Source organism: Egretta garzetta, unplaced genomic scaffold (assembly GCF_000687185.1).
Source record: "Egretta garzetta isolate BGI_Z169 unplaced genomic scaffold, ASM68718v1 scaffold143, whole genome shotgun sequence".
NCBI classification, from domain to species: Eukaryota; Metazoa; Chordata; class Aves; order Pelecaniformes; family Ardeidae; genus Egretta; species Egretta garzetta.
The window spans coordinates 1,207,311-1,230,309 of record NW_009259310.1 but is presented as its reverse complement, the minus strand read 5'-3'; the positions used below and the strand labels follow the sequence as shown (position 1 = coordinate 1,230,309).

The 22,999-nt window shown below is 54.3% G+C and overlaps 1 protein-coding gene across 1 annotated transcript in view; it reads left to right on the top strand.

Annotated features, from left to right (window-relative positions):
• Nucleotides 1–22,999, top strand: part of GRIN1 (glutamate ionotropic receptor NMDA type subunit 1) — a 41,076-nt gene that overhangs the window by 7,505 nt on the left and 10,572 nt on the right. Inside the window, exons 4-18 of the mRNA XM_035891874.1 lie at nucleotides 6,910–7,086; nucleotides 11,557–11,619; nucleotides 12,377–12,477; nucleotides 13,060–13,181; nucleotides 13,603–13,777; nucleotides 15,325–15,469; nucleotides 15,568–15,651; nucleotides 16,509–16,644; nucleotides 17,437–17,564; nucleotides 17,735–17,899; nucleotides 18,235–18,353; nucleotides 19,007–19,119; nucleotides 19,639–19,787; nucleotides 20,571–20,728; nucleotides 21,188–21,349. Of these exons, the coding sequence (XP_035747767.1) occupies nucleotides 6,910–7,086; nucleotides 11,557–11,619; nucleotides 12,377–12,477; nucleotides 13,060–13,181; nucleotides 13,603–13,777; nucleotides 15,325–15,469; nucleotides 15,568–15,651; nucleotides 16,509–16,644; nucleotides 17,437–17,564; nucleotides 17,735–17,899; nucleotides 18,235–18,353; nucleotides 19,007–19,119; nucleotides 19,639–19,787; nucleotides 20,571–20,728; nucleotides 21,188–21,349 (1,997 nt within the window). The remainder of the gene's footprint in view (nucleotides 1–6,909; nucleotides 7,087–11,556; nucleotides 11,620–12,376; nucleotides 12,478–13,059; nucleotides 13,182–13,602; nucleotides 13,778–15,324; nucleotides 15,470–15,567; nucleotides 15,652–16,508; nucleotides 16,645–17,436; nucleotides 17,565–17,734; nucleotides 17,900–18,234; nucleotides 18,354–19,006; nucleotides 19,120–19,638; nucleotides 19,788–20,570; nucleotides 20,729–21,187; nucleotides 21,350–22,999) is intronic.

The window sequence follows — 22,999 nt, the reverse complement described above, 5'->3', positions numbered from 1 at the left end:
AGTGGTGGCTGCCAGGGCCCTCCTGCCCTGGCAGGGTCTGGTCAGGCAGTATTAGAAAGAAAGGGATGGTAGCAGAGCTGGCGGACCGAGGGAGAGGGCAGGCAGCAGGTAGGAAATGTCCAGGGGGAACTTGGTTCACGCTGCCATGAGGAGCAGATGGGTCTGAACAGCAATGTCACCAAGAGGGACCTTGTCACAGTGCACACGATGGCAGGGAGAGGGGACCCCGTATGTTATCGGTCCAGCTTCATCTCAACAGAGCCGTGCTCACCGAAGGAAATTGGCTGCCTTTTCCACAGCACGACCTTGTGCTGAATTTGCGTGCTTACCCTGAGAGGGCGGGAGCTTCCCCGGAAGACTCTGCTTTGGCCATTTTTTCCCCATTTAAAACATGCTTTGTGCAAAAGTGGCTCATGGAACCCATCTGGCTCACTTCGAAGCTGGAGGAGCTGGAGTGGCAACCCACCGCAGTGGCAAGGAGATGCTCCCCACTGAATATTTGGGGGTGTTGGGCAGGTCAAGGGCTGTGGGGTGTGCTCACCTGGCAGGGACTTGGCCACACTGCCTGCGGCCGGGCATGTAGGTTGCCCAGAGAAGTGGTGGAGGCCCCATCCCTGGAAACATTCAAGACCAGGTTGGACGGGGCTCTGAGCAGCCTGATCTAGTTAGCGGTGTCCCTGCTCCTGCAGGGGGGTTGGACTAGATGACCTCTAGGGGTCCCTTCCAACCCAAAACATTCTATGATTCTATGATTCTATGATTCTATGTCTCACCTCTCGAGCGCTCCTGCCTGGCAGGCCTCTTGCTCAGGCTCCTTCCCATTGAGACAACCAGGGGCTTGAGGACTTTGAGCTCTCCACAGAGTCGCAGGCAGGAGATGGGGCAAAGGCAGGGGCTGGGTGGACAGAGGAACGGGGGCAGATTTAGGCTAGACATTAGGAAAAACTTCTTCACCGAAAGGGTTGTCAGGCTCTGGAATGGGCTGCCCAGGGAGGTGGTAGAGTCCTCATCCCTGGAGGTATTTAAAAGAAGGATAGATGAGGTGCTTAGGGACGTGGTTTAGTGGTGGGATGGCAGGGTTAGGTTAAAGGTTGGACTCGATGATCTCAAAGGTCTTTTCCAACCAAAGTGATTCTATGATTCTATGATTCTATGATGTTGAAGAACGGACTGGCAGGAGCTGGAGGGGACAGCAGAGGTGAGAGGGCAGTGGGGAACAGGGGTGTGAAGCCATGGGATGGCTCTCTGGTGTGACACAGGGACATTCAGCTGGTTCCCTTTTTGGTTTCCACTGATCAGCTACCCTTTTTTTTTTTTAAATTCAGGAAATTATATCTTTCAGCTTAGTTTCTATGGAAACAAGCTTGTAAGATCACTTTGTGTGTATGCCCCTGATTGGTTTTGAAGGCATCAGCCAATTTTAGCTAAATTTCACAGGGGGTTGAAGTCTCAGAGTTAATTATGGTCCTCCCAAAGCTGAGCTGCCAGGTTGAGGAAAGGCGTGGGCCTCAGCAAGGGCAGGTTTGCCCAGTACCTTTTGATGCTCTCAGAGCATTTCCAGTTGAGCACAGTGGTCCGCGAGCTGTAGCCAGTCTTTCAACAAAGCCACCCGCGGGAAGCAAGCTTTATGGCTCCCAGTATCCAAAGAACTATTTGTTCTAGAAATGGTATTGTAGTTATCAAGCTGAGCACTCTGACTTGGCAGCCTTTTTTTGGCCTCCTTGGGCATACATCTTATGAAATCATTACCTGATTCTTCACCAACATCCTCATGTCATGCAGCACAGTCCTGCAGACACGGCAAGGGGGTCTACAAAGTCCCAGCCACCTCTGAGCTGGGTGAGCAGGAAGGTGCAAGAGGAGGGAGGACGATCTCACAGTAACGGCAGCAGGGGGGGACCCATCACTGCAGTGTCCATCACTATGGAGAACCCTTCAGGGACACCTCACGGACTGAGCATTGCAAAAATCATGCTCTGATCTTCTCCTACTGGGCCCCCTGAATAGGCAGGCTGGGCTACTGCTTTCGTGCTTCTGTTCCCCGTGTGTCACTGCGGGTATTTATACCTCCTTTACATCTCAGCCAAAAAAATGAAACAACACTGACATCTTGGCAATATGAAAAATATGAAATGACACTGAGAGCATGAGAGTGAAGCTCATGGGGAAAAGCACAGCTCATGAGCCAGGAAGGTCTTGCATTGGTCTAACACTGGAAGGGGCCACCCAGGGAAGGGGCTGAGTCCCCATCCCTGGGGCTATTTAAAAGCCAGGCAGAGGAGGTGCTTAGGGCCAGGGTTTAGTGGTGGGATGGCAGGGTTAGGGGAACGGTTGGGCTTGGTGATCTTAAAAGTCTTTTCCAACCTAAACGATTCTGGGATTCTCTGATTCTAACGTCCACACCTACATGATGGGGATGAAGGGACGTGCTGGGTGCCCCGAGGAGCTGTGCCCCACACCACCCCCCCAGCAGAGACATGGTGCAGCAGAGGACCAAGGGTGGCTCCTACCTGAGACCTGCTCTGCTGCTGAAAGAGAAGGAAAATGGAGTTTAGTCATTCTGCAATTGGAGAGCCATTTTAGTGTCCAGCACCTGGTCCTGGTAGTTGAAATGAGGTCTGTCTCTCCCTTTCTCTCTCTCCAGCCTGGGCCTGGGGATGGCTTTTCCCTCTGGTTCCCTGTCTCAGTATAACCACCCCATGCCCTCCGGGGTTACCACTCACCGAGAGGGGTATTTTTCTTTATTACTGGTGTCACTGGCAACCGATGCTCAGCTGGAACGGTGTTAGTCAGCATGGGAAGCTGCACCATAAGTGGGGACAAAAGTGATTCCTCTCGACTGAGGTCAGGGTCAGGACCTGCAAGAAGGCACTGAGGAGGCTGGTTGATATCATGTAGAGACATTTGCCCCCGGAATGGGTTTCACAGCCACCAACAGGGGTGGCCTGCAGTGCCTCAGGGCAGATGAGGGGCTCTGTGCGTTGAAGCCTGTGCTGATGGCAGTGATGGAGCCCACTCATCCCAGTGGAGGAGAGCTCTTCACGGGCTCTCAGGATTCAATCTGGATGGAGGACGGAGCAGCCCCGCCACTCCACAGGGCTGCTGCTGCGGTGCTGGGCCATTCCCCAGAGGTTCACAAGTCCTTTGCTCCAGGCACTGCGGGGAAAGGCAGATGATGCATTTGCGCCTGAGCTCCCCGTATGTCTGTCCCCATTAAAATCCCTCCCAGCACATGTCTAAGCTATTGTAGAGTTCTCTCGGCTCCCTCCCATGTCCGCAGCTATCTCGCGGGGCAGTGGGCTCCCTGGTGGGGCTTGGAGAGACATGTGCTGGCAGGCAGGCAGGCTGGGCAGAGCAGCCCAGGCGTCTTCCATGGAGACACTGGCCAATGCTTCTTTTCTGTACCCAGCTGATGATTTTTGCTAAATTACCAGGAACTTACATATTGGCATCTCTCTCAATCTCCTTGAAACTGCCCATTCAGCTCAGTTTTGGGGTGCACTGCTAGAAGGGGGACTGACCACATTATTTCCATAGGTAATGAAAGAAAAGCACATCATTTCCTCAAGCCTGTAGGAAAAATTACTCTTGCGGCCATGGACTGTGAGCTGTGATGAGCCCTTAGGCAGGCAGCAGTAAAGAAGACAGCAAACCTTTCACTCATGGACCTGTACATGGTCCTTATGTGGACAGACTTGCGCTGCCTGGTGTCCCCACAGCCCTGCCTGCACGCTCCCCTATGCACTTGAACTCCATCAATAGGCACCCACACATGCACCCTCCCCCAGGCACAGCATGGCTACGTGCAGACTCTGCACAGCTATTCAAGCACCCACGCCTGTTCCCTTCGTGGGTACATGCACACGTGCTTTTGGCGTGTGTATGCTCACGCTTACCGCATACACAGAGTCCTCGCTTGCACACATGCATGCATGCATGCACACACATGACCTACTCAAATTCAGCCCCTCTTCATGCATACTCATGTCAACACAGTCCAGACCACTAATAATTTGCGGTCCCTAAGAGGCTGGACCCAGCGCATGTCCCCAGCCTCATAACCATGCTCACTCCCTGTGCATTTAGGCTTCAGCCCCATGGGTTTCTGCTGAGCTGAATCCACATGGAAGCCTGGATTCAGTCCCAATCCTGTTATTTACTTACTTTTTGCAGAAGTAAATTTAAGTGAGGAAGCGCAGGGCTGAGGAATCAGGTTTTGGAGGGGACAGGAGGATACTGGAGAAAGCTGCTCCTCAGCTCGGGTCTGCTGAGCGATTCCCACGCTCACATCCCAGCCCTCCCGGCAGGTAGCAGGCACGCTCGGAGGAGAGCAAACAATGGGAATCCCGCACAACATCACACAAGGTGAACTGTTGATTTGTAAAGAGGAGCATGTTTGCTGTGTGCCTGATCTGAGGGGAGCGGGTTACCACCCCTGACAGCTCCGAGTTAAAGCACTTGTAGCAGTGCTTCAGGGACAGTGCGATGAGCGGTGCAGCTGAGATGAGTCATGATTAAAAAATCAGGTTTTTATAACAGCTATTTGCCTAAAAAAGGGCTTAAGGTGATGCAAAAATCATTGCATCCACATACTTTGCAGCACAGCCCCACATGCCCATGCCCATGGCCAGGAAAACTCTGCTCTGGGTTCAGAGGGGTTTGCAGAGACCTGTGACTGCACGTGCTGTGATAGGGGTCACCAAATCACACACGGGCTGGCTCCCAGCTGCCTCTGCACATCACAGGTTGGACTTTTTAGCCTCTGGGGAGACTCTGCTTTCATTTTTCTGCTAGTCTTTGGGCTCTGCAGAGAAGTTGAGGAGTCCCGGGTACTTCAAAAGCTGAGCACTGAATAAGAGTGTGCATCCCAAAATCTCGACTCAGCATTTGCCATTAGTTATCCTTCATGATCCTATCTAAAAACCACAATTCTGTAATCTGAGAGCTGAGATACCACCACAGCAAGACCATGGCCCTTTGATACCACCTCAGGAAGCAAAGTTGCCTGAACTGTTAAACCAAGGTGCTCTCCAACAACTTTGCAGTAAAACTTGTTCATCTGAACCCAGTGATTTGTATTTACAACACTCCAGAAAGCCACAGTCAGCCTAAATGGCATTTTTGCAAGTTGATTGGGAAACTAGAAAATAATCTGATGCAATGTATTGAAATTTCAAAGATGCTTTCATTTCAAAAAGGGATTGAAATAATTTTGTTAGATTTTTCTTTTTTTTTAGACTGTATTTTTCTGATTTTTGTTTTTACTCTTAGCTATTCATTCTTTTTTCATTTCTTTTCCAATTTTGTTCTCCCGTTTCCATTTTCCATCTCCATGGATTTCCTTAAAGCAATTACAATTGCTGAGGAATTAAAAATTGAAAATGCTCAGACCCATCTAGTGTTGCCCTGGCCCAGGCTGTGGAGCTGGACCTGGAAATACCTGGGCGTCTCTGCTGACTCCAAAGAGTGGACACCATAGTTCTCCTTCCATTGTTTGTCCCTATGGGGCCTCTTCCCCATCCCACTGGTTAGCACTGGGCTTGTGGGGTGAGCTGCCCTGCTCCTGCTCGTCATGTAGTTGGGAATGTTTGTATCAGTCATACAAAACCGCGGCTCTGAGGTGCTTGTTACAGCTCTCCCGTTTCATTTAAACTTCGATTGAACATCCACAGTTCTTCTTGGTCTTCAGGAATTAGGAAATGTTTCCAGTGCTTTGGTATTGTTGCTGCTGCCTCCCTCATTTCTGTGTTTTGGGCCAGGGCAGCAGAACAGAGACACTGTCCCACCACAGAGACCTGAAGGGGTCAGGGGGTTTGCAGTGCTTTCTGTACATTGCATGGTTCGCTTTGACTTTATTGTTGTGTTGAGTGTTAGGAAAAGGCATGATCTGGTCTGCCCATCCCTCCTGTGCAGACCCATGGTTGACACAAAAACCCCTCCTCTTCTAGAGTCCAGCAGACTTTGGGCCATTTCGGACATTTCTGACCCATGCTGGGTCAGGTCCCTGGATGCCCAGGTCTGGACAAGCCCTGTTTGGTCCAGAGGACAATCTCAGCCTTAAAGAAGAAATGGTATGGTGCTTTCCATTTTGTCCCCTCCTGTTCAGACTTCTGCCCCCCTCCAGCATGTAGCTGGTTTGTCAAGCAGCGCCCATGCTGAGCGTAAGTGCTTTCATTTTCTAATATTTGACTCTAGGGCCTTTTGGAAGAGCTGCATTTTTTTGAAACCTCTCTGTCAGCTACAGCTTTTGGTCCAATTGCTCCCCAAAGAGCGCTGTACTTAATTAGGCTGGAATTGCTATTGCTCAATCATCCAACCATAATGATGGCTTTAACCAAATCAGATAGGTTAGCCGGGGCGTGGGACCAGAGCTGCCTCCTGCGTCCTGCTGCAGAACAAGCTGACCTAGAAACGGCCGAACAGCGCATCATAAAACCACTTTTCTGAACTTGTGACAAATAACTAATATATACCTGCGCGTCCCTGCAGCTGGCCCTTGTCGCTCTCTGAAGGGAATTCGTTTTCTTTTTGATGTCCTTTGCTCAGTAATATTTTCAAAAACTCAAGAGGAAAGGCTATATTTGCACTGAGTGTTGCTGACCGTTCGTTGCTGGACAGGCTTTTCTTCACCACGTCTTTACAGACCACAGAGCAGAAAACCCTCTCTCCCATGTGCTGGATTAACCACAGAGAGGTACAAAACTGTAGCCAGGGTTCACTTCTCAGCCAGTAGAGAGGAGTGCAGGTCCCAGAGGCTAGCTCAAGGCGTGCAACCAAGGGGTCTACCAAAAATTGCTGCTCTGCCTCTTTGGCCTTGTGATCCCAGCCCTGTCCCTGCAAACCTGCCTGGTCCCTGAGACGCACCAATGACCCAACCAGCCTATGTTTAGCTCTTGTTCTTCCTTGCAGAGCATCCACCTGTCCTTTTTGCGGACGGTCCCACCATACTCTCACCAGGCCAACGTCTGGTTTGAGATGATGAGAGTCTTCAACTGGAATCACATCATTCTGATAGTCAGTGACGACCACGAAGGTCGTGCTGCACAGAAGAAGCTGGAGACCCTCTTGGAGGAGAGAGAGTCCAAGGTCAGTTCCTGAACATTGTCTTGTAGCTTTGTTTAAGCAACAACAACAAAACTAGAAGTCTCGGGCTGTTGTATGTATGTAGATTTCTGTATGTAAAACACCTTTTCTTTCCATTGTAACATGGCTAACATGCTTAAAGCATCAACAGTGTCTGACTAGTACCTGACAGAACTTTGTACTTTATTCATTTCACTTGCTTTGCCATGGTCAAAATCTCCTACATGTAAATCGACTACAAAATGAAGGGAAGGATAACCTGGAGCTCTGCAAATGCCTCGCCCAAGATTCCCACCTAAGGAGAGGACCAGTCGCTCAGCTTAGGGAAGCACCTGCCCCATTGCAGCCACCCAGGGGCCAGGCAGACCCAGCAGTGCCAAACCAACCCCGAAAAGCAGCTTCTGAATTGGCTAAGTGGAGCTCACCTTAGTGCCTTAGGAGGGGCAAGGGCAGCCGGCGCATTGATGCACGGAGGTATAATGCACCCTCTCTATAAAGCTGTCAGCTCTGCGGCTGCAGGCTGACGCCCCCGTTCCCATCTCCATCGAAGCACATGCCAAACGCTGCTTTCCTGACACCCCATGCTGTTACGAGAGGTCGGTTGCAGCTGGCAGGAGCAGCTTTATCGAGGAGGTGCACTGCACCTGTACTCAGGGCCATGCGGGGAGCAGGGAGGGAGGCAGGGGAGGTCCCTGAGCCTGCTAGAAATTTGGAAGGACTACCATAGGCCTGCTGCCATTGAGCGGAAGGACTGAGCAAGCATTCACACCAAGCAGGGAAGAACACAGGGAGCCGTTCAGCTGCAGTGGTCCAAAGGCAGGCGCCTGTCTGGAAGGCAAGGAACCATCTCCTGCCCTACGGGGTGAAGTCCCATCACATCCTCTTGCGCGGGGCAGGGTGAGGTCCCGTTTGGGTGGGCAGAGTCCAAGCCCATCTCCAAGTCTCCAGCAGCGTCAGGGCAGGCACCCATTCCTGGCTGCTCCCCCCTGGGTCACAGGCAGGGACCACAACCTGCTCTTCTCCAGCCCCTCCGGCAGCTGCTGGATATTTGGCAGTTGGCTGTTGAGGAGATGTGGCTGTAAACAATTCTTGTGCTTGGAGTTGGCAGCTGAGCCAAGAGACCAGCGAGAGCAGCCTGCCACTGCTCTTCATCACCTCTTCTCAAGTGAGGAACAGCTGGTGTGGGGTGCAGGCTGGCACAAGCCATGCTTACCAGCAGGCTTTTGGTTTTGGTGGTGGGTTTCAAGAAGTTTCATCCTTGCTGCATCCTGGACTGTCATGAGACACTGGTGTGCCACCAACCACGGTGGGATCCTCCTGCCCCCAAAGGCAGCTTCCCACTGGGTGACAGTGGGCCAGTATTTCTCTCCAAAGCCTCCTCCCAGCACAGCGTCCCTTGTCCAGGGAGAGCTGTGGGTGGAAAGGCTGTTCCCACTGTCAATCTGTCACCCCATTCCTTGCATCTTTTGATTTCCACCTTCTGTTTTCCTGCAGATCCCGTGCCTCCCCTTTTGCTGCTCCCTCTCACGCCTCCACTCCCTGCTCGCTCTGTCCAATGCCTCCAGGCGCAGGGTGTATTTCTTCTTCAGCCTGCCCATCCTACAGGAAAGCCTTTGAGATTCGGGGCTTGAAAGATGGGGGACAAAGGGTCCGTCCTCAAATCTGCCCCACATTTTTGCTGCATCTATGATATGTCTTGGTGCCTCCTGGCAGCCACTGGGCTACTGCAAATGCCCTGGCCATCCTCCAGACTGGGGCATGTGCTCTGTGATGGTACGGCACCTTGTCTTCTCTTTGGGATGTGCCTCAGCATCTTGTTTCTTTTTCCTTGAGGAGCTTGGTCTGGTCAAACTGGCTGGTCAGACTGGTCAGGAAGGTAGATTTCCTCCATCAGGCCTTTCCTCTCTTCCTTAGTCTCTTCTGCTAATTGCTCTTCTAATCACTGGTGTGCTGACTCTTCAAGCTGTGAATTGGTACCCGGGGCCCAGCCGGGTAGGAGACCTGCTCTTGACCTCTTCGAGGCTTGGATCAGAGCCCCCAAGGAGCTGGGGCTGGGGCAGAGGCTCACCTGCCCACATGAGGTCTTGGATCTGAGCATGGCTTGTCCCTTGGCGTCTGCGCCAGTGTGTGGATTTGCACTTCAAGACAGTATTTGGAGCCCAGGACTCGGGCCAGGCTGGGCACCCCCTGTGCTAGCCTTGCCTTTGGTCTGCCTGCAGTAATTCTCAGCCTGGAGCTACTGCTTCATCCCAGAACAACTCTGCTCATTCATCTGGGCAGGGCCACCATTGCACCGATGATGCTCGGGCTCAGGGGGGAATGCCAGACACTGTGAAAAATTAGAGTTTGTCCAAGTCAGAGGTGACAGGTCCCTGCTGTGCTGGCTCCCTTCCTCTGGGACAGTGACGTTCATGAAAGTGGTAATTTTTTGAGTGAATGCTGGAGAACATGGTGGAAAGCGAATTTTGAATTTGTGGGTCTCTGTGTGGGCTGAGGAGGAGGGAACTGCTGCAGGACCACACAGAAAAAGTGGGAAGAGACGAGACATTGCTGGTCTAGTTCTGGCAACAGAGATGGGGTCAGGGGGAGAGAGATGCTGTCAGGTGCCATCAGGTCCGGCTTTGCTGCACCCAAGACTCTGCTTCACTTTGCTTGTGAGCCCATCCCGGGCACATGAGGTGATCTGTGGCTGGAGGCTGCAAGATGGATGACTGAGTTTCCAGGTAAATTGGTGGTGCCTGAGGAAAAATGGCCAAAGTCTCTTCGTTGGAGAACACTCACGCTGTCCTGCTGCTGTGGCTCTGCTCCCCCTGGAGGCAGTTGTTACTCCAGGTCTCACTGCATTCTGAGCAGACTCTAAGAAGCCATTGTGGAAATCCCTGCCATGGACATCATCAGAATTGAAGGCAGACCTGGGCTCCGAGCAGATTTTACCCCCTCAGATACTTTTCCTTGCAAGTACCCAACTTCTTTGAGCAATGAAAAAGCTGCCGGGCTGTGTCCAAGGAAAAGAAAGGAAAGATCACACAGCGGCACAGAAAGGGAGACCTGGCAAAATGTCCCACCAAAGACTGGTCTGAGCACTCAGGAAGAGACAAGCTATTCAATTCTGAAAGCAAGATGCAGAGGTAAACCTGGCTGCCTGTGAAGCAACCTGGGAACATGAACCCTTGCATTACTGGGATGCAAAGGGTCGGGTTCCTGGCAGGGGTCAGTTGCGATTGCCAAAAGATGCTGCGAAATGGAGATTAGAATAGACCCATGTCCCGTACCCTATACACACAGATCAGGGATGCCCAGCTGGGGTGGGACGGGGCCAAGAGGAAGAGGTCAGACCGTGTCCCACCAAAACCTGCCAAGCACTGCCCTGCAGGCAGTCAAGTCGCTGCTATTGGCATGACCGGAGGGGCTGCTCCCAGGAAGATGCATGGGACTCTGTGCAAGCTGCTGCAGGGTCAAGGCTTCTGAAAGCGGAGGCCGTCAGCCCACGATGCTGCCGGGAGGAGAGGAAGCCCCCAGAAGCTGGTTGCATGCCCCTTTCAGGGCTGAGCAGCAGAAGTGGCTCAGGCAGGAGATGAGGGGGGAGCAGGCTCTCTGCTCCGCTCCGTTATCTGCAGGGTCAGTGCATGCTGAGCCACCTGCCCTTAGTCCAGGAGCAATGCTCCAGCCAGCAGAATGGAGACCACCAAGCAGCAAGCCCCACTAGCCACACGTAGGGCCAGGTTATGGGCACCAAGGTCTCCAGCAGCTGCACCTCCCAGGGCCACCCATGTGCCGCAGAGCCATGAGGTGCCCTTGGTCCTCCCCAAGCACCAGGTAAAAGCTGCAATGTCATCCCATGATCACCATTGCTTCATATTGCCACGCTTTGAGCCAACATGGGACGTAGCGAGCTTTTTCTTTCTCTTTTGGACAGCAACAGAGCTCCAAAGAGCTGCTCCCTCCTTGTGGGAGGCGAGAAGTTCAGCTGAGACACCTCATTTGCTGTGAACTCTCTTAGGGTGAACAGGATTGTAATGATAATAGCGACGGTAGTAATGCTAATACTATTAACTGTAACAGTTTGCATTTATCCAGCACTTTCCGTACACAACATTTTGTCCTTTACTTCCACAGTAATTCCATGGAAACCCCACCACTTAGGCCCTTAGAGATGCATAGATTGTTTCTGAGTTTAAGATAAAAATTTCTTGCAGAAGAATTCCCCAGTCCCACACGGGAAATGCAACTGCATCGCCACAGCTGTGACCCCCAGGCTTGCTCTAACCGACACGGCTTTGCACCCTGACGCTCCCGTGAGAGCTGAGGCACTCTCTCCTGATAGTGGTTTTTGCGAGCTCCAGCGTTATAGAGACCCTTTAGCAAACAGTGGAGGAGGAGGTGGATGTTGGATTGCTTTACTACACGTCATTTTCAACTGTTTATAATATTCTTCTGTGTCTACATATTTTCTCTGTGCACATTATTCATCAGAGTAAAAAAAGGAACTATGAAAACCTCGACCAACTTTCCTATGACAACAAGCGAGGACCCAAGGTATATATGCATGGAAATGCACGCCGCCCACCAACCTAACTAGCAAATGAAAAATAGCCACAGCCACCAGAAAAATAAAAAAGAAAAAAAAAAAAGAAAAAAAAGAAAAGAAAAGAAAGAAAAAAAAAAAGATCCATGACCATGTTTCTTGGTAGCACGTTTTTATGTTGAGATAGTTTGGTTTGGACTTGAGAATGGAAACCTAGCCAGCTGACCCTGGAAGGATTTATTTTTGAAACATGCATGTGAACCAGTAATTAACTTGCAAGTTTTTTGGTTTTTTTGTTTTTGAAAAGTTGAACCAACCCCCTTTCCTCCCCAAAGGAACCGGTTCCTTGGTGTAAGTTGCTCACTTTTACTCCCAAAGGTTAACCCTGTGCAATCTGTTTTTTTTCATTTCCCATGTTTTTGAAAAACAACACTCGTTTGAGTTTTCAATTGCATTTCAAAGCCTTTTTCTCTTTCCTGTTCAATGCACGCCTCTTTTTGGGTCTTGATTGACTTCAGTTTGCATGCACAGTGCAAAAAAAAAAAAAAAAAAAACCCAAAAAGCCAAAACCTTAAAAGAGAAAGGAAGGAAGGAAAGAAAGAAAAGAAAGAAAAGAAAAGAAAAAAGAAAAAAGTAGCTATAACCAACCTTATTTAGCAGACTTTTGTGCAGTTTAATGAATTCTCTTGACCCTTTTCTAGATAGCATGGCTCTCACAAGCAGGCCTGGGGCTCCCACACTAACCAGCTTTGCTCACACTAATCACAGGCTGAGAAAGTGCTTCAGTTTGACCCTGGAACCAAAAATGTGACATCGCTGCTGCTGGAGGCTAAGGAGCTGGAGGCTCGTGTCATCATCCTTTCTGCCAGGTAAGGCAGAGCCGTCCCTTCCCCACCCTGCTCCCATTTCCTCACTCTCCCCTCTGCAACGCTGCCCAGTGCCGAGCCTGTGCAGATTTGGAGCGTGTTGTTCTTTCAAGGAGTGTGGGAGAAAATCCATGTAAAGCCCCATTTCCCAGGGAGGCAGTGGATGCTGTGCTGTGCGTGCTGCTGGCCAGGGAGCTTGCGGTCACGAGCACGGTGGAGATGCCCACTTGTCCTGCAAAGTGTTAGCAGCTGCAGAAGCAGCAGTAGTTACTGAGGACATATCCTGATCCACCCATGAAGGAAGGGAATCTTATTGCTCCCATGCCTACTGATGGTGAGCAATAAGGAATGGGCCAGATTTGCAGGTGCTCAGCAGTGCTGGGTGCTGGGAGGTTAGATGAAGCTGAGAGGAAGGTTCCCATTGCATCGAGGAATTAGCCATTGCCCGACACAAGAAGTTATCAGAGGAGGGCTGCCTGGGGTTGTGTTTTCCCTGGCTCTGCCACCCCCTTGGGGTCCGATACAGGAGAAAAGGGGCCAGCTGGCACCTGGAGCCACATTGCCGTTCCCTTCTTCTCGTTGCAGTGAGGATGATGCGGCCACGGTGTACAGATCAGCAGCCATGCTCAATATGACGGGCTCCGGCTACGTGTGGCTGGTGGGGGAACGGGAGATATCGGGCAATGCCCTGCGTTACGCCCCTGATGGTAGGCACCTGCCGGAGGCGCCCGTCCCGCTGCTGGCCGGGCTCAGAAGAGCCAGCTGGAGCTCAGATGAGTGGCACCTGCCCTCCCGGGGACCCCTTGGGCTGGGGGAACGCAATGCCACAGTGGTCCTGAGCAAATGGAGGGTCCCACACGTTGCTCTCCACTCTCTTTGCCCTCATGGGAAGGCAGCAGCCTTGGCCCACACTGCCATGCCCCAAATCCAGCTCACCGTCACCTGGGGAAAGGCATGGTCAAGAGGATGGGGATGGAGCATGGGGTGTCAGCAGCCCGTGTCGTTGTCCTGAGGGGTCCTCAGCCCCATGACCATATGCTTGCTGGCCCCCGAGCCCTCCACGTGGGAGTAATGCCAGGACAACTGGCGTGCCCTGCTGACGTGCCTTCTCCCCTCTGCTCGCGGCAGGAGTGATCGGTTTGCAGCTCATCAATGGGAAGAACGAGTCAGCCCACATCAGCGATGCTGTCGCGGTGGTGGCCCAGGCCGTGCACGACTTGTTTGAGAAGGAGAATATCACAGACCCGCCACGGGGCTGCGTGGGCAACACCAACATCTGGAAGACGGGCCCCCTTTTCAAGAGGTATTTGGGGAAGGGTCCTGCTGGAGGGAGCAGAGGACCTGCTGGGGGAGAGCGGGAAAAGTGGGAGCATGTGAAAAAGGGCAACGTGGTGGCTTTGCTCAGGGTATCTGTCACCAAAGCTTTGAGGCATGTGGCGCAGGACTGCTTGGGCTCTCCTGCATGATTCAGATGTGAGGGCTACATGTCTCCAAGAAAACCAGCTCAGGCACTGGTCCCCAGTTTGTCCGGGCTGTTTAGGCATCATCCTGGTGCCTGGCACCAGTTTGGTCCATGCCAATCCATGCTCTCCTGGGCAATGCTTTAGCAGCTGGCATCAGTGTGGGCAGGGAACAACTCCACAAGGAAGAGGTCTGGGGGCCATGGAGGGATGATCTCCTCTGGTCTGGATCTTAATTCTGTGGGTGAAAGAGGGGAGAAAGGGGGTTTTCTGCCAAGCCAGGGTAGGGGGATATTTCTGTTAAAACAGAGCTCAGTGCTGCGGACACGTTTCTTGCTGAACGTTGCAGCATGGGTCAGCGTGCTGCAAGCAGAACTTGGGGCAAGAGGTCTCCGTGCATGGGACAGGCTTGCTCTGCAGTGTAGCAAACACCAGTGCTTTGGTTTTGGTTGGCGGGGTCTCAGCAGATCAGAGCATGTGCATGTTGGATCTCGCTGCCATGGGCAGTGTGACAGGCAGATGCTGCTTGCGCGTCCTAGAACCTGGTCTTTGTGCTGTGTAGGGGTTTGTGCTGCATCACTGCAGACTTTAGAGCCACAAGGGCCTCTTCTGCCAGCTGGGTCCAGTAAAGCAGCAATTTCCTTTGCAGCATGGCTCCTTGTGTGGGAGGGCTGCTCTCTGCAGCACGCAGCCTGGCACCAGTGTGTGGCTTTTGGCAGCAGGATCTTGTGCCAGGGGTTGCTCTCTGCAGACATGGTCATGGTGTCTGTGGGATCCCCTTTCTATAGATCTGGGTTCCATTGAGCATGGGACCTGCAAACCCTGGAGATCATTTTAGAAAAATTTCTGGCTTCCTCCACAGTGTCCCGATTTTTGGCATGAGCTATTCAAAGTTGTTATCTATGGTGCACTGCAAGTGGCTGAGGCAATTCTTCTGTGCCTTCGCTATAGTCTTTCCAGGGTTTGGGACCTGGTTTCCCCCTTGGTGGTGTAGCTGTGCGCCTGGGGCGCTCCCCCGGCTGTGATGGGCTGGTGCCAGACAGAAGCACCAGCAGTGGTGACGTGGATGCAGCTCCCAAGGGACCCCCAGAGGGAGGTGTCCTCGGGTGCTGTGGGACAGATCATTCCTTAAGGGAATGGGACTGACCTGGTGGAAAACAAGGGGCAATGACAACACATATGGTGGTGGAACATACGGGAAGCTGACTCCATCCACCAGGAGGGGATGACCACGGGGCTATGAACAGACCATAGGTAGCCTTGACTGGACTTCTGTAGAGTAGTGGCTGTATGGCAGGCAACTGAGAGAAAGACTTTCTGATGCCTGCTTAGGTGTTCCAATGTCCACAGCAGGTTTTCTACATTGGCCCTACTGTGTTTCTCTCCATAGGGTGTTGATGTCCTCCAAATACTCAGAGGGTGTCACTGGACGGGTGGAATTCAATGAGGATGGGGACAGGAAGTTTGCCAACTACAGCATCATGAACCTGCAGAATCGGAAACTGGTCCAAGTTGGGATTTACAACGGCAGCCACGTACGTAAGGCCTGGACAGGTTGGGTAGGAGGGATGTGTGCACTGGGGTGCCTATCTATGGCCTCACGTCTCTCTCCTTCCTCTGGGATTGATCACAGGTCTTGACCAACGACCGGAAGATTATCTGGCCAGGGGGAGAAACTGAGAAACCTCAAGGCTATCAGATGTCGACCAAGTTGAAGGTAACAGCAAACGGCATTAGGGGGTGGCAGGTGTCCTCAGCTCTCTGCATGCAGGGCTGTGACCTTACCTGCCTCCCACCTCTGCTGCCTCTGCAGCTGCCAGCAGCATTTGCGAACCCAGGGCACCTGCCCTCTGGGAGAGGATATAGCAGGACAACTTAGAGAAGGGACTGGAGGGTGTTCCGAGCTGGAGCACAACTTTCATCTGGAGACAAACTAGATAAGGGTGGCAGGCATCCTTTGGTTTGGAAGGAGACAGCTGCTTTGCTTCTCATGCCCCTCCCTTCAGTGTAGGCCAACAGCCACTTTAGTGGCTGGATCCTGAGCCGGTTTGTTGTACCAGTATGACCATTCATTTGTCCTGCTGTCCGGGCAAGGGAAATCCCACATTCCCACTGGCAACAAGCCCTCTCCTGCAGAGGTGGTGCAGATGCCTTGGGGTGCTGCTTTACTGAAAAGCTCCAGGGCAGGACTGAAATCTCTGCATTAGCCTGGGGCAGTGTGACAGTGCCTAGAGCACCATTCGGGGCACTAATCCTGGCTATGGTGGCTCTCATCGGCCTGCTGTTAGGGAGAGGGGTGTGAAAGGCTTTGAGGCCAAGGTAAAAGCGCCACACGAAGGAGGAGGCTGATATGGCCGTTCCTCATCCTGGGCGCAAGGAAAGCAAATGTTCCCCATGTCAAAGCCAGGCCCTGCTTGACGGGCTGAATGGTCTCACGTGTGAAATGATGGCTGAGGAGGGCACCATGTCGCTTTGGCCGTGCTTGCATGGAGAGGGCAGCCCAGGTCCCCACTCAGGGGGAGATAGCTCTGGAAGGAAACGGAGACAAGCAGGTCTTTGTACTTCATCCCACAGATTGTGACGATCCATCAAGAGCCCTTTGTGTATGTGAAGCCCACGCAAGCAGATGGGACATGCAGGGAGGAATTCACCATCAATGGAGACCCTGTGAAAAAGGTCTTTTGCACTGGACCCAACGAGACCATCCCAGGTAACTGGGTCTGGTGGTGATGCAGGGGCTGCCCCAGCCCACCCAGCTGATGAAGACTCCCAGTCCCAAGGAGGGGTCCCAGGGAGGGTGCTCAGTCACACGGGAGGGATGAGGGACAGAAAGGTGACAGCACATTCAGCCCGCAAACACTCCCCCATCAGTTCAGCCCCACAGTAGTGCCATGCTGTAACTGGGCACTGGGATTCAGGTTTTTAACCCCAACAGATTACTTTCCCGTTCTCTCTTCTGGGTGGGCTCCAGGGCTGTTGCAGGGGATTGCATCCCATGTTTCAGTCTCCTGACATGCTCCAGTTCTCTTTGCCTTGATCTCAAGCAGAAGCGAGAACCCCAGGGCACATTAGCACCTGCTGCACTGGTGCTAACGCCACCAGTTTCAAACCATTTTGTTATGGAAAGTCTTTCAGGATTAGGATTGTGCACCTTGTGGGTGTGTGACCTGCTTGGCAACGCCAGGCTTGCCCAAATCGATCTGAAGTGCATCCCTTTGGCCCATCGCGCTTCCCTGTGCCCAGTTCCACCCCCCTGGCCCCGAGTTGCGTCCTGGGCTGTGTTCGACCTTATGGGTTCATGTCAGCCCTCCTCCAGCACAGCCGCTGTGTATCAAGCCCCCTCCATCCCCTACAGTAGGTCAGTAGCACCATAATGATTACATCTTGTATGAAAGCAGAGCCATGCAGGTGGCTGCTCTGACTGGGGCCAGACATGGATCCTGCATGGGGTCCCTGGCAAAGGGCTGCCTCCACTCGTCTCCGCATTTTCTCCCGCCCGCAGGCCGTCCCACCGTGGCACTGTGCTGCTACGGCTTCTGCATCGACCTGCTCATCCGGCTGGCAGGGGTGATGAATTTCACCTATGAGGTTCACCTGGTGGCTGATGGTAAATTTGGTACCCAAGAGCGGGTGAGTGTGGGCAGCCTGTGATACCTCTTTGCCTGTATCGTGTTGAAACACCCCCAGGAACAGGGGTGGGGTGGGAGGGCAGTGCAGGGTACCTGCCACATGTGGGGGTCCTGGCTGGTGGGGGAGAGCTGCCAGGGCAGGGGGCTGATCCTGTGCTGGCTCTCTGGCAGGTTAACAACAGCAACAAGAAGGAGTGGAATGGGATGATGGGGGAGCTGCTGAGCGGCCAAGCAGACATGATTGTGGCTCCCCTCACCATCAACAACGAGCGGGCACAGTACATTGAGTTCTCCAAGCCCTTCAAGTACCAGGGCCTCACCATCCTTGTGAAGAAGGTATGGGCTGGGCTGGGATGTTTTGTAGAACACTGGAGGTGCCCCTTGCTCCCAGCTTGTAGACACATGCTGTGCCCACACCATGCCCAGCTTCCCCAGGCGCTGCCCCCTGCCCGCCCCAGGGCAACCACTGCATATCCCAGCCTTTGCTGGGGGACGCCAGCCTCCGCATGGCTGGTTTTAATGCTGGGTCTTGTCTCAGCCACCCTGAGCCTTCCTGTGTAGCAGAGCAGGAGGAGCTTGGAGCAGGGCAGGGGCCCCTGTCGGTCTAGGCAGGCGGGCAGGGTGCAGGCAGGACGGGTGCCAGCGCTGCTCACCTCTCTCCTGTGTGCTAGGAAATCCCCCGCAGCACCTTGGACTCATTCATGCAGCCTTTTCAGAGCACTCTTTGGCTGCTGGTGGGGCTGTCTGTGCACGTGGTGGCAGTGATGTTGTACCTCTTGGACCGATTCAGGTGAGTGTGCTTTGGGTCACCCAAGGGCTGGAGGGGACAGGGAGGTGCTCGACCCACAGGGTCTTGCTCGGGCACAGCCCTGCAGCCCTTCAGGAGGCTCTCGCAGGAGCTAAACCCATGTTCTCTGCCCCACCAGCCCTGGCCTCTCTGGCTGCTGCTAAGCTGAGACGTATGGATGTGTGGGGCATTCGGCACCTGGATATGGGGAACCAGACCATGTGTCATGCTGATGCCTGGCCAAGGGGACCGTCACCTCCCAGGCTCTGAGTTATTCCCTTTCCTTGACCCCAAGGCAGCTCCTCTGAAGGGCAGGGAGTGTGTCCCCCTGTTAGCCCTGTGCCCAGAGGCTCTGCAGTCAATCTGCAGTGATCCCTCTGTTGCAGTGGGAGAGGCTGGAGATGTCCAGGATCGGATGATCTTTGTGGCCCAGGGAGAAGTGTGATGGGACCAGTACCAGTGTGAGTGGGACAGGGTTGCAGATCAGCAGAGGGGACACGCAAGGCAGTGGGACATCAGGTTGAAGAGCTGTTTGGGGCACAGGCACAGCCTGTAGGGATGGGTGACGCAGGGCTGCATCAGGACACTTAGGGACCAGCAGAGGCCTGCGAGCCAGGATAAGGGATATGAGAAGAGCTCTCTGTCTTGTTTTCCAGCCCATTTGGCAGGTTCAAAGTGAACAGTGAGGAGGAGGAGGAAGATGCCCTGACCCTCTCCTCAGCCATGTGGTTCTCCTGGGGAGTACTGCTGAACTCTGGCATCGGAGAAGGTGCGTTGCAGCACGCAGCGGGACGGCTCTGCCCTGCAACCCTGGCCCCGAGCCAGGGGGCAGGCTGGGCTGGGGGGAAGCTCATGCGCCCCTCCACCACCTCCTGTCTGCAGCAGGGCTGATGTCCCCAGGTGACCATTCAGTCAATGGGTAGAGCCCTCATCCCCTGACCCTTCCCTGGAGGGGGCTGCGGGGGATTCGGTGATGCTGGGGGTGCGGCACTGCCTGTGCGGATCATCCTGCCACCTCTTACCATCAGTGATGGGAAACAGGTCCTCCTTGGGCTGCTTCTCCTACCCGGGGTGACACATCTGCTCAGGGTGAGACCCATCACGCCCTGGAAGGAGGTGTGGGGTTCCCTTGCCGTCTGCAGTGCAGGAGCCCCTTGCACAGCTGTCAGCAGAGCAAATAGATGGGGCATATCTGCAGCTGCCATCAGTCTCATGTGGGATGGATGTGGCTTTGGTGACCAACTCAAGCCCCTGTTGTGCCAGTCTGATCTCGCCTCTCCCCCTCCAGGTGCTCCCCGAAGTTTCTCTGCCCGTATTCTTGGCATGGTGTGGGCTGGCTTCGCTATGATCATCGTGGCTTCATACACTGCCAACCTGGCAGCCTTCCTGGTGTTAGACCGGCCTGAGGAGAGAATTACGGGCATCAACGACCCTCGGGTAACAACCACTCACTTGCTTTCCCCTTCCCTGTCCACCTCCTGGCAGAGAAGCAGGAGATGCCTCCAGTGGGTAACTTCTGGCTCATACAATACAGCTTGTAGTGCCCAGAGCCCAGCTTTAGCATGGCTGTGGGTCTGTGCCAGGGGGCTGAGCCCTGGGTAGCTCTGCCTGGGGCTGTCACTGGTGGGTCTGAGTCCCTGTGCTGGGTGGGAATGGACAGACACAGGGATCAGCAGGGAAAACCTTGTCCAGAAATAGCACATACCCAGCCAAACAGCCTGCCAATTCCTGGAGAGCCTGCGCTAACCAACGAGGAAACAATTCATTATGGATGAGTTATAACTAATGAAATTGTCCCTGCGGTGCAGTCAATACTCTCAGCAGATACTGGCATGCCTCAAACCCATTTCCTACTCTGGCAAGGACACAGCCACAGCTCATCAGCCCGGACTGTACCCCACAGCAGCACTGACCCACAGCATCCCGCACCCCCTGCCCGCGGTGCTGCCAGCCCCATGGCAGCCGCAGGCCTCCTGCATCCTCAGCACCATGGTGTCCCTGTTCCGTAACATCCCGGGCCCCACCACCATGGTCCCAGAGCACCCACTGCCCCATGGCATCCACTGCCCCATGGCGTCCTCAGCGGAGCTGAGGAGATCGAGGTCTTCTCTGGGAAACAGGTCCCTGAAGGGGATGGGAAATTAGGAAACACAGCTTTGGGGTGAGCCAGTTTGGTTGATGAAGGACAAAAGAAATAGGAGCCCTGCCCTTGCCTTTCAGCTGCGCAACCCCTCTGATAAGTTCATCTACGCCACGGTGAAGCAGAGCTCAGTGGACATCTACTTCCGACGGCAGGTGGAGCTGAGCACCATGTACCGGCACATGGAGAAGCACAACTATGAGAGTGCTGCCGAAGCCATCCAGGCAGTGAGGGACAAGTGAGTGGGGCCAGCACCTTGTCTGGCCATGCTGGGAAGAGTCGGGGGCGGCTGCAGTTGGAGGAGCAAGCAGGGGTGATGCAAATCTGGGGGGAGCTGCAGTCAAAGCGTGGCTTGGTGGGACCTGCCCAGTCCTGGTGCATGCCAGGTCTGTGGATGGAGAGCACAAGGTCTCCGTGGGGAAAGGCATACTCAGAGCCCTGGCCCTGTCCATGGCCTCCCTTTCTGGCCTCTGCGGTTGCTTCTGTGTGAGGCTGGGTGGCTTCGAATCCCATATAAACCCCTCACACTCCTCCAAAACTTTGCCAAGTCAAGCAGCACATACACAGACCCTGCTGGGAGGAGGGCGATGCTAATCAGTGCTTTAATTGAGGCTGGGAGCACCCTCGCTGCTCCCGTGGTGGCTGCAGATGGGCTGGGCTTCCCAGCCTTACCTGTCTGTCCTCTCCTGGTGTCCAGCAAGCTCCACGCCTTCATCTGGGACTCAGCAGTGCTGGAGTTCGAGGCCTCTCAGAAGTGTGACCTGGTGACGACGGGGGAGCTTTTCTTCCGCTCTGGCTTTGGGATCGGGATGCGCAAGGACAGCCCGTGGAAGCAGAACGTCTCCCTGGCCATCCTCAAGTCCGTACACGGCTCTCGGCATGGGGCTTGCCCCGAATGCTGCATGTGTTAGCACGCAAGTAGCCTCGTGCCAGGCGCTGCCACCCCACCTCCAAACCCTCTGCGGGGACGGGGGCTCTGGGGGCTGCCGTACCGCTCCTGACACAAGGGATGTGCCTGAGGGACTGGGGTGGGCACCCGCAGCCCCAGCCCCCGCTCACAGGGCTGGGGGAGCAGCATGGAGCTGGTGGGAGGGGAGAGCAGAGCAGGGCAGGGAGCAGGAGCCGTGCTCAGCCACCGGAGCATAGGCAAAGCCGGCAGAGAGCAGCCCCGGGGCCACCCAGCACCAGGGACTGGCAAGCAGGGTGCGGGCTGCGGCGGCGGGCAGGGGGGCTGCCATTTCCTCACTTCTCCCTGCGAGCTCAGCCTGGCCGATAGCATTGCACTGCCCTGGCTCGATCTTCCATGGGGTTTTCTTCCTGGTCTGGCTATTCCTGGCAGAGATATGTCAGGGCCCTTGTTGAGTCCAACTGAGGCTTTTATACCAGCATGAGCCCACAGCGTGGGGTGCCGCAAATCAGTCTGATATTATGGGTTAAAAGGGATTTCCTTGTATTAATTTGGAAATGCCACACTTGTTGCAGACAGAGGAATGTGGTGATGGAGTCACAGGCAGCTGGGAAGCAGCAAGTGGAGGCAGGGGGACACGAGAGATTAATTTTACGGAAAGGCAGGGTCAGAAGCCACCGGGCTCCGAGATGCAGAGATGAAAGGCCTGAGGGAGAGGATGGGCAGGATGTGGAAGACACAGGCAGGACCCAGGGTAACACAGGGAGCCCTGGGAGCCCCGGGAGCCCCATCTGCGGGGCAGTCTTACCATGGGGGTGGGTGCCAGTGGGGCAGATGGAATTTGGGACAACAATGTAAGAAGCCTGGAGAGGTGGCAGCAGCCCGTGGTGTCCTCCTGGGAGAAGATAGGGAAGCCCAGGACTACAGGTGGCCCAGGAAGGTGATGGGGATGTGCCAGGAACAAGAGGGAGGAAAGTTCAGGGGCAGCCCTGGTGGGACATGTGCTCTGTGCTCACCTCCATCCCCAGTAGCTGCTCAGGCAGAGACGGGCACCGCAGGGACATGGTTGTGACACCAGGTCGGTGGGAAGTCCCAGCCCTCGCCGGGCACAGCGGGGAGTTTCCGGGCAGCAGTTATTCCCCTGCACCGGGCTAGAGGGTGCTGGTGATCACCCGGCAGGACTGGGGTCCAGCACTACCTGAGCTCCCAAGTGGCCCTGGCACATGGCAGGGGGTGTGCAGGAGGGCACCGGGGATGCAGGTCTTGTCAGCTACCTGCAGCCTCCCCCCGAGCACTCTTGGATCCCTGCCTACACCCATCAGCTCCATCCCTCCCCTCGGGCACCGAGCCCACACATGGCTCTTCCTGGCAGCAGACAGCCACTGCAGACCGGACGCACACGCTCTCTATGCGAAAGCTGTACATGCACACCCGTGCACGCACACGCACAGTCAGCCAGGCATGCATGCACAAGCAGGAACACACACATCATCGGTTTGTGTGTTTGTAGGCTGCAGACAAGTGCAGAGTCCTAGGAGAGAGGGCGTGAAGTGCCTGGCTGCCTGCGGCTGGGGCCCCCGGGCATCACCTCCCCCTCTCCCT